Source organism: Erythrolamprus reginae, chromosome 10 (assembly GCF_031021105.1).
Source record: "Erythrolamprus reginae isolate rEryReg1 chromosome 10, rEryReg1.hap1, whole genome shotgun sequence".
Taxonomy (NCBI): Eukaryota; Metazoa; Chordata; class Lepidosauria; order Squamata; family Dipsadidae; genus Erythrolamprus; species Erythrolamprus reginae.
This window is the reverse complement of record NC_091959.1, coordinates 36,135,783-36,149,351: the sequence shown is the minus strand read 5'-3', so window position 1 is coordinate 36,149,351 and position 13,569 is coordinate 36,135,783. Positions and strand designations below refer to the sequence as shown.

General features: G+C 48.5%; 1 protein-coding gene across 1 annotated transcript in view; it reads right to left on the bottom strand.

The window, feature by feature from the left end:
- The window catches only part of CABIN1 (calcineurin binding protein 1), a 65,572-nt gene that overhangs the window by 16,614 nt on the left and 35,389 nt on the right, over window positions 1-13,569 (bottom strand). Inside the window, 2 exon segments of the mRNA XM_070762503.1 lie at window positions 8,751-8,929; window positions 11,306-11,457. Of these exon segments, the coding sequence (XP_070618604.1) occupies window positions 8,751-8,929; window positions 11,306-11,457 (331 nt within the window).

Here is a 13,569-nt window from a genome sequence, read left to right as displayed (position 1 = left end):
AGTTTCCCAAGGGCTAAAGGAGGTCTAAGATGGGGTTCCCCTCCTACAAAGAATAGTGAAGACACACACACCTGTAGGGCTGCTCAGTTACAGGTGCACCTGTTGCGACCCTATTTGGACTGGGGGTCACTACTCACAGTCACTCATGCCCTCATCACCTCGAGGCTCGACTACTGTAACGCTCTCTACATGGGGCTACCTCTGAAAAGTGTTCGGAAACTTCAGATTGTGCAGAATGCAGCTGCGAGAGCAATCATGGGCTTTCCCAAATATGCCCATGTTACACCAACACTCCGCAGTCTGCATTGGTTGCCGATCAGTTTCCGGTCACAATTCAAAGTGTTGGTTATGACCTATAAAGCCCTTCATGGCATCGGGCCAGAATATCTCTGGGACCGCCTTCTGCCGCACGAATCCCAGCGACTGGTTAGGTCCCACAGAGTTGGCTTTCTCCGGGTCCCGTCGAATAACAATGTCACTTAGCGGGACCCAGGGGAAGAGCCTTCTCTGTGGCGGCCCCGGCCCTCTGGAATCAACTCCCCCCAGAGATCAGAATTGCCCCCACCCTCCTTGCCTTTCGTAAACTTTTAAAAACCCACCTCTGCCGTCAGGCATGGGGAAATTGAAATATATTCCCCAGGCCTATATAATTTATGTATGGTGTGTTGTGTGCATGTTTTTTAAATTATGGGTTTTTAACTTCGTATTATTAGATTTGTATTGTACATTGTTTCTACCACTGCTGTGAGCCGCCCCGAGTCCACGGAGAGGGGCGGCATACAAATTTAATAAATAATTTTTTAAAAAAAAGCCTTCTTAGCGTTTCAATGAATAATCCTTAGTTTACAAAGGGCTAAAGGAGGTCTAAGATTGGGTTCCCTTCCTACAAAGAATAGTGAAGACACAAACACCTGCCAGGCTGCTTAGTTATGGGCAGTCAGGTATGAGCAAACAGATCCAACCCTTTAGAGCAGAGGTCTTCAAACTTGGCAACTTTAAGACGTGTGGACTTCAACTCCCAGCATTCTCCAGCCAGCTCTGCTGGCTGGAGAATTCTGGGAGTTGAAGTCCACACGTCTTAAAGTTGCCAGGTTTGGTGACCCGTGCTTTAGAGTTTCAATTGGCTGGTTTCCCACTCAGGCCTAGAAGAGGAGAAGGCAGGCCGTTTGCAGGTGGTTAAAAGACGAGATCAGGTTCGAGGCAGGGAAATGATCATTTTTAGTTGTGGCTGGACTAAACACACACAGATTGATATGGACAGGAGTATTTCCCCCATGCATTATTTTTCCTGGTGAAAATTCATTCAGTCTGTCCTGACACTAGGAAACAAAAGATGTGATTTTATTTAAAAAAATGGGTGGTCTGTGGGGAGAATGTCCTGGGACATTGAGGAAAGGAGCTGATGGAAAGTTTGGAAGGAGGGGTGAGAAAAAGTCTACGGAGAGGGGCGACATACAAATTTAATAAATAAACAAACAAACAAACAAATAAAGCAATCCAATTGGAACTCAATCCAGTTCAACACAGGGTAGCGCCCCTATTAAGGGAAGAAATCTTACTTTTTCGTCAGAATCGCATTGACGCAACAAATTGCTGCCACAAGAATTAAAAACTGGGGGAAATGGATTTGGCAGCCTGTCGCAAGACAACATAACACTTCCGCTCAGAATTAAATGTCAGATTTTGGCAGACCTCCACTTATTCTGTCATTTTTGACAACTGCTGATCCAGTAATGATATATACCTTTTATTTCCTGTGAGTCAGGAAAGTGGAAGTGATGGAGCTAATTGTCTGATTTGGCTCTGCTATTTCTTGGTTGATCAACACAACCAGAGGAGGAAAAAGTCATTAAGAAACAGGGGGAATTTAGTAAGTGGTAAACTGGTTCTGGTGGAACTTTGTTGTGGAAAGTGCTTCCTATAAGAAGGAATCCTCCCTCTAGCTCCTCGGAGCTCAATGGCAGTGAATAAAATCTGGGAGAATTGGCTTCATCCCTCTGAAATTTGCCTACAAATTGAAAGTTTTGTATAAACACTAGGAAATATTATAAAAGTGCTCGTCGGGGAAATAAGAGCATCAAAGAATGAAAGCAGAGAAATTTATATCAGCATAAGGATAGCAGCTGCAATCTTTAGGAGATGTGGAGATAGTATCGGGTCCCTAGAAAATTAGAATACCAAGAGGTATCCTGACGTGGCTGAGCACCATGGGATCGCCCTCCTCCTAAATCTGCATTGGTTGCCGATCAATTTCCGGTCACAATTCAAAGTGTTGGTTTTGACCTACAAAGCCCTTCATGGCATCGGACCAGAATATCTCCGGGACCGCCTTCTTCCGCACGAATCCCAGCGACCGATTAGGTCCCACAGAGTTGGCCTTCTCCGGGTCCTGTCAACTAAACAATGTCGTTTGGCGGGTCCCAGGGGAAGAGCCTTCTCTGTGGTGGCCCTGGCCCTCTGGAACCAGCTCCCCCCTGAGATTAGAACTGCCCTCACCCTCCTTGCCTTTCGTAAACTCCTTAAAACCCACCTCTGCTATCAGGCATGGGGGAATTGAGATAACTTCCCCACGCCTATACTGTTTATGTATGGTATATTGTGTGCATGTTTTTTAAATTATGGGTTTTTAGCTTTCTAATTATTGAATTTGTACTATATATTTTTTTTCTGTTGCTGTGAGCCACCCTGAGTCTGCGGAGAGGGGGCGGCATAATAATGTAATAAATAAATAAATAAATAAATAAATAAATCGTCAGATAGAATACGCTGAAGAAAAGATTGCTAATTGTAGAAGTTGTTTCTTCCCACCTAGTCAATTTCACTATTATTGGGCTCACAGGCCTGTCACTATCCCAGCATGGTGGGCCCTGGCATTAGATTAGATACCCACCAATCCTAGGGATTGGTGCCTGCAAAGGGTTGGTATTTTTGCACATCCTTCATGTCTGTTGGGTGATTTCCAAGGATTCACTTTAAGGGTCTGTCTTCATCCTGCAGGGGAAATTCCCAAAGGTTTTAGGGTCACAGAGGACAGAGATTTAAGAGGAGAGTCTCCCATCTGTTTTTTGTTTTTAAAAATCTCACCAGCTGCGCGGAACAATTTTATGTGAGCCTCACATTGTGGCAGAAATCCCCAAATCCCCTCCCTGTGGTGGAACTCTGCTGAGCAACATGGGAATGCTACGCGAAGGGCACAATGGAAGGACTACCTGCAGAGGGAAGCTCACTGGCCCAGGAGAATTTATTGAATGTCTTGGGTATGTGTTTGAATTTTTTTTTAATGATCTCGTCTTTTCTGTCCATGGTCGTAATACAGTTTTGATGTGATGTCAGTTTGGGGCCCTTTGATTCAGCCGTGGTGGACAAAAAGGATCTGACAGTCCAACAACAACCAAAAAAGGATCGTTGAAACAGTCAGGCTTTAGTTCATCCGGACCGGGATCCATCGGTCCCAGCTCTTCGATTTGGGCACCCCAAAACCGAACGTCTAATTTTGACTCCGCTTCAAGGTTTCCTGGAGCAAATTGCCACACCTATTTTCAATACAACGGCCGGCCCGGTTTGGGTATAAGTCAGGCCTGTTCGTCTCAGGGCTGTGTTTCTCAATCTAGAACGTTTGAAGATGAGTGGACTTCAACTCCCAGAATTCCCAAGCCACTAAAGCCCATTTTCAAGCTGCCAAGCTTAATAAACTTTGCCACAGGGGATGGAATTAATTCAGCAAATGGACTTCTCTGTTAGCCACAGTTCTCTCCCCCCCCCCCCCCCGAAATATAACTAACTTATGCATATTTAAAACAGCTGCTCAGGAAAAGAATAAACAGAAACGGATTCAGCAGGAAAGCAAGAGGGGAGGGGGGCAAGTCTATCCAGCCATCCCAATGCAGGAAGCAGCAGCTGAACCTAGAAGGCTGTGGCCATTGTGGGCTTTCCCAACATTTGCACAGCCAAATCGTCGGTTGCAGCTGTGACGATCAAGCAAGCCGTGATGGGCAACACAAGCAGGCAAGGAAAGTCGTTTTTAAACAGGGTTAGGGCAACACAGGCAATATTGGTTACAAAAGCATGAAACACAGCAGAAACGAACAAGAACGGCCATGATTGAGAGGACAAAGGCACAAAATGACACGAATGACACTGGATCCCCTGGAATATCCTCCGTAAATTCAAAGGCCCAGGGTTCCCTGAAAAACCAATAGGAACACGGCCAAGCCAAGCTGCCTGTCCGCAGGCGTCCACTTCTGTGTCCTGGCCTTATCCACGGGGCTGGGCCCGACGGCTGACCTGGGTCAGAATCAAGATGGCCATAAGGAAGAGGCTGCCTGAAAGTCGGGGCCTTTCCATGTTCAAACCAGAGGGGAGCACTGCAGAGGCAACAATAGGAGTTTTTCCTTCCCTGCCCGTCGGCAGGCCACCCCCTCCCCTAATTCTCCTTGATTAAGGATTCAAAGACACTGATTCTTGGCGTGGCCCAATGATGCTGCCCATCCCTCTGAAAGAGCAGGGATTCCGCCTCATTTTCTGCGTCTAAGCTGCTCTATCGCCTTCGATCTGTTCAGCTGAAATTCTGATGCTATGGAGATGGTCTTCTCAAATTGCAGAAGGGGGCTGATACTACTAAGACACTAGGCCTGCTAGTGAACTGGCCGATAGGGCAATGGGGCGTGAGGCAAGGTGACCAGACTCCCACTTTTGGTGGGACAGTCCATATTTTTAATAATTTGTGGGGTTTTTAAAAAGTCCCGATTTTCTTATCTGAGCTGGACGGCCCAGAGCAAATAAAGGGCTTCCTTTCTCTGGGAACTGGGAGAGGGAATAAACTTCTCCCAGTGCCCAGAGAAAGGAAGCACTTTATTCACTCCGGATGGCTCGGAACGAATAAAGCGCTTCCTTTCTCTGGGCACTGGAAGGGGGAAGCTTCTCCCACCACCAAGAGAAAGGAAGTGCTTCCCATTAAGGGGTGGCCGGTCAATCTTGGGATGGAGCGCAGCCCCTGCTTAGAAAAGCGGAGGAAGGATGAAAGCAGTGATGGTTTCGGGGATGCCATGGAAGAGCGAGGGTCCTTTTCCCACCTGGTACGGCACGGTTCCCAAGAAGACTAGACCAAATTTTTAATAAGGACCTCCCCCACCCTCCAATCAATGGTGTCCCTCTTTACCAATTTTAAAATCTGGTCACTTTAGAGCAGTGTTTCCCAACCTTAGCGACTTGAAGATATCTGGACTTCAACTCCCAGAGTTCCCCAGCCAGCATTCGCTGGCTGGGGAATTCTGGGAGTTGAAGTCCAGATATCTTCAAGTCGCCAAGGTTAGGAAACACTGCCTTAGAGTGAGGCCATGAAGCAACCAAGTCATCTTCTGCAGCTGGCTGGTGGACGTGGGGATTGAGGGCCATTTGATTGAGGCAGAAAGTCCCTCCCTGCGGGCGGCCAGCCAGATCTCAACCCTTCGGACTCACCCAGCCCTAGTGACGCTGTGGAGGTGATGAATCACGCCTGCAGCCGGTCATGGATTGGATGAGACAAGAAGCCGGCCTTCCTCCCGTCTTCTGAGCTGCATCCAAATCCCGCATGGATTGCAGGCAACACGTGATCAATCCGTGACGGGCTTTCTCGGATTTCCAGGAGCATTTTCCTATCCTTCGTTTCTATGTAGGCCCTGGCTCACTTTGGGTTAATCTCTCTCTCTCTCAGCACAACCTACATCATAAAACTTTCATGGGGGGGGGGGGGGAGAATGAGAGGAGTGCTTTGTACGTCTTGGTGAACTACAGCACAAAAGGCAGATATGTACAGGGGTGGACACAAAAATGGAAACACTTAGACTTTTTGGCATCATCATGTTTGAACATGTTCAAATCAATCAAAACTTGACATATTTTAATGTTGTTTTTTAAAATTCTGTTATTTGATATGTTTTTTTAAACTACCTTTTTTTTTTACAGAAATTTAAGGAAATTGGTTATATAACCTTCTAGAAAGGGCCGATCTCTCAGACTTTCAAAGAGGCCAAATTGTTGGTGCTCGAATGGCAGGTGCTGGAGTAACAGAAAGGGCCCGAATGTTTGGCGTTTCAAGAGGTCATGTCTCAAAAGTCATGACTGCTTTTGAAAGAGAAGGGAAAAAGTCCTCAGCCAAGCACAGGTCTGGTCAAAAGTTGAACTTGTCTGAGAGAGATCGTTGGACTCTAAGGGGAATTGTTAGAGCGGATCGCAAGACCGCAGCTCCTAAAATCACTGCAGAGCTCAAGAGACACGTACAGAACCCAATTTCCACAAAAACTGTTCGAAGGGAGCTTCACAAATCTGGATATTTTGATGATTTTTCAAGGTGTTTCTATTTGTTTGTCCATTTTTTTGGCATCATCATGTTTGAACATGTTCAAATCAATCAAAACTTGACATATTTTAATGTTGTTTTTAAAATTCTGCTATTTTATATGTCCACCCCTGTACATCTAACAGTAATTTTCTTGAGACTAGACCCTCACCACCCCAGGCCCTTCTGCTCCTAGGAAGACCCAGCTAAGAAAAGCAGCCCCAGCCCCTCCCCTAGGCTCTAGGGCTCCTAATGATCTTCTACAACCACATTTTTTAAATCTCTGATCCATAGATCAGTGTTTCCCAACCTTGGCAACTTGAAGATATCTGGACTTCAACTCCCAGAATTCCCCAGCCAGCATTCGCTGGCTGGGGAATTCTGGGAGTTGGAAGTCCAGATATCTTCAAGTTGCCAAGGTTGGGAAACACTGCCATAGATAACTCCTAAGTATTTATGGTCAGCTGAAACACTCCCCTTTCCCCCTCCATGGCTTGGTGGTCATTGCCTCCCAACTGTGGAAGTTCCACAGTTCCTGAGACCTGGCAAAATCCACCTATCCACTGGCCCTGCTCCGAGAGGGTCCCCAAGAACACCCCTGGAAAACCTCTGACTTAAAGGGGCCACTCGTTTGTTGTTGCTTCTAGCATGAGCCGCTTGGATTGAAGGAGTTATAGCTCAACCTTCCCAATAGTGCAAGAGAGGCCTATCGTGTTCCAGAAGAGAAGGCTTTTCAGAAAGATTGATGGGGCGACCATGGACAAAGAAATGAGACAATGGGTAGACGGTGGCAGAAACGCCAAGCAAAAGCTTCTCTCAAAGGGAAGTGGAGCAGGAGAGGCATCCCAGTGAATGGGCCCGGGTCCACCAACGGTCAAACGTCCAGCGCTCTGGGCCAAATTATTCCAAAAGGGTGAGATGGGATTGGTCACCCAGATCCTCTTAGGGAATACAGTGGTAGCTCATGATACGAACTTAATTGGTTCCAGGAGGAGGTTCGTAAGGTGAAAAGTTCGTAAGACGAAACAATGTTTCCCATAGGAATCAATGTAAAAGCAAATAATGCCTGCAAATCCTTCAGGAAAATCCCAAACTTTAGAAGGAAGGTGAACAGAGGGCAGGGAGGAGCAGCTAAAGGGGGCGGGTGGAAGAAGCAAGGCTAGGCTAAAGGGTGAGTGGGAAGGAAGAAAGGCAAGGGGGCCGCCCCTCCCTTTTCTTTCTTCAAAAGACACCCTTTCAGTGCCTACAAACACGCTGTTCTCCTAGTTATTTAAATGCAGTCTTTTCCCCCTCCAGGCCGCCCCTCCCTTTTCTTTCTTCAAAAAAGGGGGGGGAAAAGAAACCCCTTCATCCCAGCAGCAGCGGCTTGGGTTCGTAAGGTGAAAATAGTTCGGAAGAAGAGGCAAAAAAATCTTAAACACCGGGTTCGTATCTTGAAAAGTTCGTTAGAAGAGGCGTTCGTAAGATGAGGTACCACTGTATTTGCAAGAAGGTTCCTAAGTAGGCATCTATCATTAGTGGGTGGAGGACACCACCTCCAGCTATGAGTGAATGCCACAAACGAACAGGTGACCCGACGGCTGCAACAGGAGACAGGAAGGGGACCTCTGACTTTTGGCCTGCCTCTTGATTGACAAGAAAGGCGATATCTGCAGGCTGGGCCTTAAGAAGCCGTGCTTGGCCTACAGAGGCCAGGAAACAACCTGGGGGTGAGTCTGTTTTTTGCATTTCCCAGATAAGGAAAGCAGCAGCCTTGATGCCCAGGATCCAATTTCAGCCCCACAAAGTAAGCAGGCGGCTGTTAAACAGAGGCCCCTTCCTGTCTACGCTTTTGGGGGATTTTGGAGGACGGGACAGCAGCTCTGTGGCAAATCCCTCCTGCACTCCCTGGAAGAGAAAGCAGAGCTCTCTGTGGCAGAGGCGGGCGTTTTATCTATTTTATATTAATTTATATGCCGCCCAACTCCCAGAGGACTCTGGGCGGCTGACGGCAAGGCCGCCTGGTGGATCGGGGCCCATCCCCATAGGCAACCACTTCCCATCCAGCTACAGGAAAAGCCACCCATCCGCTCTGGTGCTAAACTGACCTGTGAGAAGAGAGGGACGGTGGGGAGGGCCCTGCCAGGAATCCTGGGAGTTGAAGTCGTCCCATGTGGAGTTCTCGGGACGAGGGCAGAAATTTGGATTTTTCGAAGGGACTCTGGGGGAAACGCCTCGAGCCTGCAGGGAAGCGCTTGGACTAGACCCGCCTATCGTTTAGGCCAGAGGGGAGGTGGTGGTGGTGGTGGTGGCAAACTGAAGGGGTTAATGAGCGCCAATATTGCCCGTGTTACCCTGGACCCCTCGCCCTCCCGGAAGCCGCCAATTGAGCCCGCCCACCCGCCAGGAGTCCAGCACCTCCAAGTGCCGACAGTATTGAGAACGGGGACTGTACCATCCGGTGTTGCCTGCTGATGGCTTTTTTTACATTTGACGTAATCGTGGTCAACTGGAGTGGCTGTGTAGGGTGGGGAAGTCAGACCTGGACCAGAGGAAGAGAGCAGAGAAGTCCCGGGGCCTGGCAGAGTCCCTGCGGAAGAATGCGAATCCTCGTCTGCCATGCAAAGCTTTTCCCTGGGGGAAGAAGAAGGGGAAGAGGAGGAGGAGACCGTGAAGAGTGGGAAGGCCCGGGGGAGCAAGAGGCGCACGGCCACCGTCACGGCTGGACCAGGTGAGAGGACACGAGGCAAGCGCCTGGATTCTTGACTAAGCAATGCCGTCTGGCGGGACCAAGGGGAAGAGCCTTCTTTGTGGTGGCCCCGGCCTTCTGGAATCAACTCCCCCCGGAGATTAGAACTGCCCCCACCCTCCTTGCCTTTTGCAAGCTCCTAAAATTCAATTCAATTCAATTTATTAGATTTGTATGCCGCCCCTCTCCGTAGACTCCGGGCGGCTCACAACAATAATAACACAATATATAACAAATCTAATAATTAAAAGTCATTAAAAAACCCTTATTAAAAAGAAAACATACACACAAGCATACCATGCATAAACTGTATAGGCCCGGGGGGGGGGGGGGGGGAGATGTCTCAGTTCCCCCATGCCTGGCGGCAGAGGTGGGTTTTAAGAAGTTTACGAAAGACAAGGAGGGTGGGGGAAATTCTAATCTCCGGGGGGAGCTGGTTCCAGAGGGTCAGGGCCGCCACAGAGAAGGCTCTTCCCCTGGGTCCCGCCAGACGACATTGTTTAGTCGACAGGACCCGGAGAAGGCCAACTCTGTGGGACCTAACTGGTCGCTGGGATTCGTGCGGCAGAAGGCGGTCCCAGAGATATTCTGGTCTGATGCCATGAAGGGCTTTATAGGTCATAACCAACACTTTGAATCGTGACTGGAAACTGATTGGCAACCAATGCAGACTGCGGAGTATTGGTGGAACATGGGCATACTTAGGAAAGCCCATGATTGCTCTCGCAGCTGCATTTTGCACGATCTGAAGTTTCCGACCCACCTATGTCGCCAGGCATGGGGAAGTGGATATGCCCCTTAGCTACTACGATTTATGTATGGTTTGCTTGGGTTGTGTGATTTAATTTGTTAAGATAAGGGTTTTAACCTGTTTTTTAATATTGGATTTGTACATTGTATATTACGTTGTGAGCCGCTCTGAGTCTTTGGAAAGGGGGGGGGGCATACAAATCTAATAAATTATTATTCTGGCCTTTCTTGCCACAGTTGTTAAGTGAATCCCTGGAGTTGTCAAGTTAGTAAAACAGTTTTAAGTTCTTTCAATTTTGCAGCTGGAGCCGTGAAGGGCTGCACAGAACCCTTCAGAGGCAGAACGCGCACCAGGGCTGAACTGGGTGTAGATTACAGGCTCCTGCGTGAGGCAATCTGTGCTGTGATTGGCTGTCGTGGGTGGAGGGCGGGTCTTCCTTTTTTCCTGTGTGCGCTCTTAATTTACCTCATGATGTTCCTGCTGTGTCGGTTTACTTGATGATGCTCGTTTGCCTACCTTATTTGAAATAAATTCAGTGATACCTCATCTTACAAACTTAATTGGTTCCGGGATGAGGTTTGTAAGGTGAAAAGTTTGTAAGACGAAACAATGTTTCCCATAGGAATCAATGGAAAAGCGATTAATGCTGCAAGCCCAAAACTCACCCCTTTTGCCAGCCAAAGCGCCCGTTTTTGCGCTGCTGGGATTCCCCTGAGGCTCCCCTCCATGGGAAACCCCACCTCCGGACTTCTGTGTTTTTGTGATGCTGCAGGGGAATCCCAGCAGCGGAAAAACGGGTGCTTCGCTGGCAACGGAGGTCCGAGGTGGGGTTTCCCAGCGAGGGGAGCCTCAGCGAAATTGCAGCATTGCAAAAACACGGAAGTCCTCAAAACCCCACCTCCGGACCTCTGTGTTTTTGTGATGCTGCGATTTCACTGAGGCTCCCCTCACTGGGAAACCCCACCTCTGGACTTCTGTTGCCAGTGAAGTGCCCGTTTTTCCGCTGCTGGGATTCCCCTGCTGGGATTCCCCTGCAGCATCGCAAAAACACGGAAGTCCGGAGGTGGGATTTCCCATGGAGGGGAGCCTCAGGGGAATCCCAGCAGCACAAAAACGGACGCTTCGCTGGCAACAGAAGTCTAGAGACGGGGCATCCCAGTGGCGGCGGCTTGGGTTTGTAAGGTGAAAATAGTTTGGAAGAAGAGGCAAAAAAATCTTAAACCCCGGGTTTGTATCTCGAAAAGTTTGTATGACGAGGGGTTTGTAAGATGAGGTATCACTGCATATTATATTTATATAAAAGTATACGTTCACGTCAGTGTTTATGACTTTATTTGGACACAGGCTACACAATTCCCTGACATTGACATAAAAAAAGAAATCGACTCAACCCCCGTTGAGCGAGTTTTGCTTCTCCACTGGCTTTGTCCGAATGTCCACCACTGCTACCCCGTCCCAGAAAGCTCTGCCCATTTCCCTCCCTGCGGGGCCAGCACCAAAAGGGACTCACTTTTCAGAGAGCTTGGGGGTGTTTTTCTCCTCTCCCCTGGCAAAGGGCCCCTCAGCAGCTTCCTTCATGAAAGTCACCAGCAACTCGGCCTCTGCTCCCGAGTCAGGTTTCCCCACCAGTTTTAGGATTGACGCATGGAGCCGAAAGTAGACCTACCGGAAAGAGACTCAGTGTGGCAAAAGCTTCTCCTCGGAATCCAGCCATCTTACAAAATCCATACACACAGGAGTGAACGAGAAGCAAGGCAAACCACATGCACCCTAAAGGGGTCTTGAGCCAGGCACGACAGTTGGAACCAAGTCACTGGGTAAAAAGGCCTTTCGTGTCTTTTGTGGCAGCTGGGTTCTTGTGGTTCTTGGAGAGGGCGTCTCATAAAGGTCTAAGTCAACCGACCTGCCACCCTGCGCAGAGATACCTGCCTGAAAGTTGGCCGAGGCCCCCAGGTGTCAGGTGGACTTTGGTTTTCATTCAAGTGGAGGCAGCTCCTTTCCTCTTATTCATTCATTCATTCATTCATTCATTCATTCATTCATTCATTCATTCAATTTTTATGCCGCCCTTCTCCTTAGACTCAGGGCGGCTTACAACATGTTAGCAATAGCACTTTTTTAACAGAGCTAGGCTATTGCCCCCACAATCCGGGTCCTCTTCCTCTCAATTGGGGAGGGGCTATTTTCAGGGCCTGAGAGGGGAGGGTGGGAAAGCCTCACAAGTAGAGGGGAAGGGTGATGATATTGAGGGAGATACAGAAACTTCCATCACTAGAGTGATGGGGGGGGGGGGAGAAACACACCTGAAGACCACTTGTTGGGGTTCCACCTTCTCTTTTGGCATGGGTAACTTTTGGCCAATCACTCTCGCTCAGCCAAAATGGGTGCTGCTTGTTTGGACCAGAGTAGGAGAATGGAAGAGTATTGGGTATGTCTACTGCATTGAACTGCACGAATCCCAGCGGCCGATAAGTTCCCACAGGGTTGGCCTTCTCCGGGTCCCGTCGACTAAACAATGTTGTCTGGCGGGCCCCAGGGGAAGAGCCTTCTCTGTGGCGGCCCCGGCCCTCTGGAATTAACTCACCCCGGAGATCAGAACCGCCCCCACCCTCCTTGCCTTTCGTAAGTTACTCAAAACCCACCTTTGTCGCCAGGCATGGGGTAACTGACCTACCCCTAGGCTATTAATAGTTTTGTGTATGGTATGACTGAGCTGTATGGTTTTATTATTATTATTATTATTTATTAGATTTGTATGCCGCCCCTCTCCGTAGACTCGGGGCGGCTTACAGCAATGATAAAAACAATATATAATGACAAATCTAACAGTTAGAATCTAAAATAACAATAATACATTTAAAAAGTCTAAAAAACAAGAAACCCCAATATATGAAAACATACATACAGTCATATCATACACAAAAAACTACATAGGCAGGGGGAGATGTTTCATTTCCCCCATGCTTGACGACAGAGGTGGGTTTTAAGGAGTTTACGAAAGGCAAGGAGGGTGGGGGCAGTTCTAATCTCTGGAGGGAGCTGATTCCAGAGGGTCGGAGCTGCCACAGAGAAGGCTCTTCCCCTGGGTCCTGCCAAACGACATTGTGGGACCTAACTGGTCGCTGGGATTTGTGCGGCAGAAGGTTTTAGATGCTGTTTTCATGTATTGGATTTGTTATATTGTTATCACTGTTGTGAGCTGCTCCGAGTCCTCGGAGAGGGGCGGCATACAAATCTAATAAATAAATAAATAATAATAATTTAAAAAGTGGAATCACCCGGCCGAAGGAGCTCAGCATTAAATCAGAGAAAAGGCAGGCAGGCTTCTCTTGCCCCTCCCTCATCTCTCCCCCACCCCGGTTAGGACTAGAAGGACCAGATTGGGGTTAGCTTTCCCTAAAATCCCAGGTTTTGGCGTTTTCTGAAGATGGCACAACCCAGGATTAGACAGGAAACCCCTGGCCTGCTCTATCCCCAAGGGGCTCAGCCTTGGCCGGCCTCCTCCATCAGATGGATGCAACTGGTCCTGCCCCCCCCCCCCATCAACTGAAGGCCCAAGAGGAAGAGCAGCTCTGGCCCAGCTGCAGCCAATAGGTCACCTATGGCAGTGTTTCCCAACCTTGGCAACTTGAAGATATCTGGACTTCAACTCCCAGAATTCCCCAGCCAGCATTTGCTGGCTGGGGAATTCATAATAATAATAATAATTTATTAGATTTGTATGCTGCCCCTCTCTGAAGACTCCGGGCGACTCACAACAATAATAAAAAACAA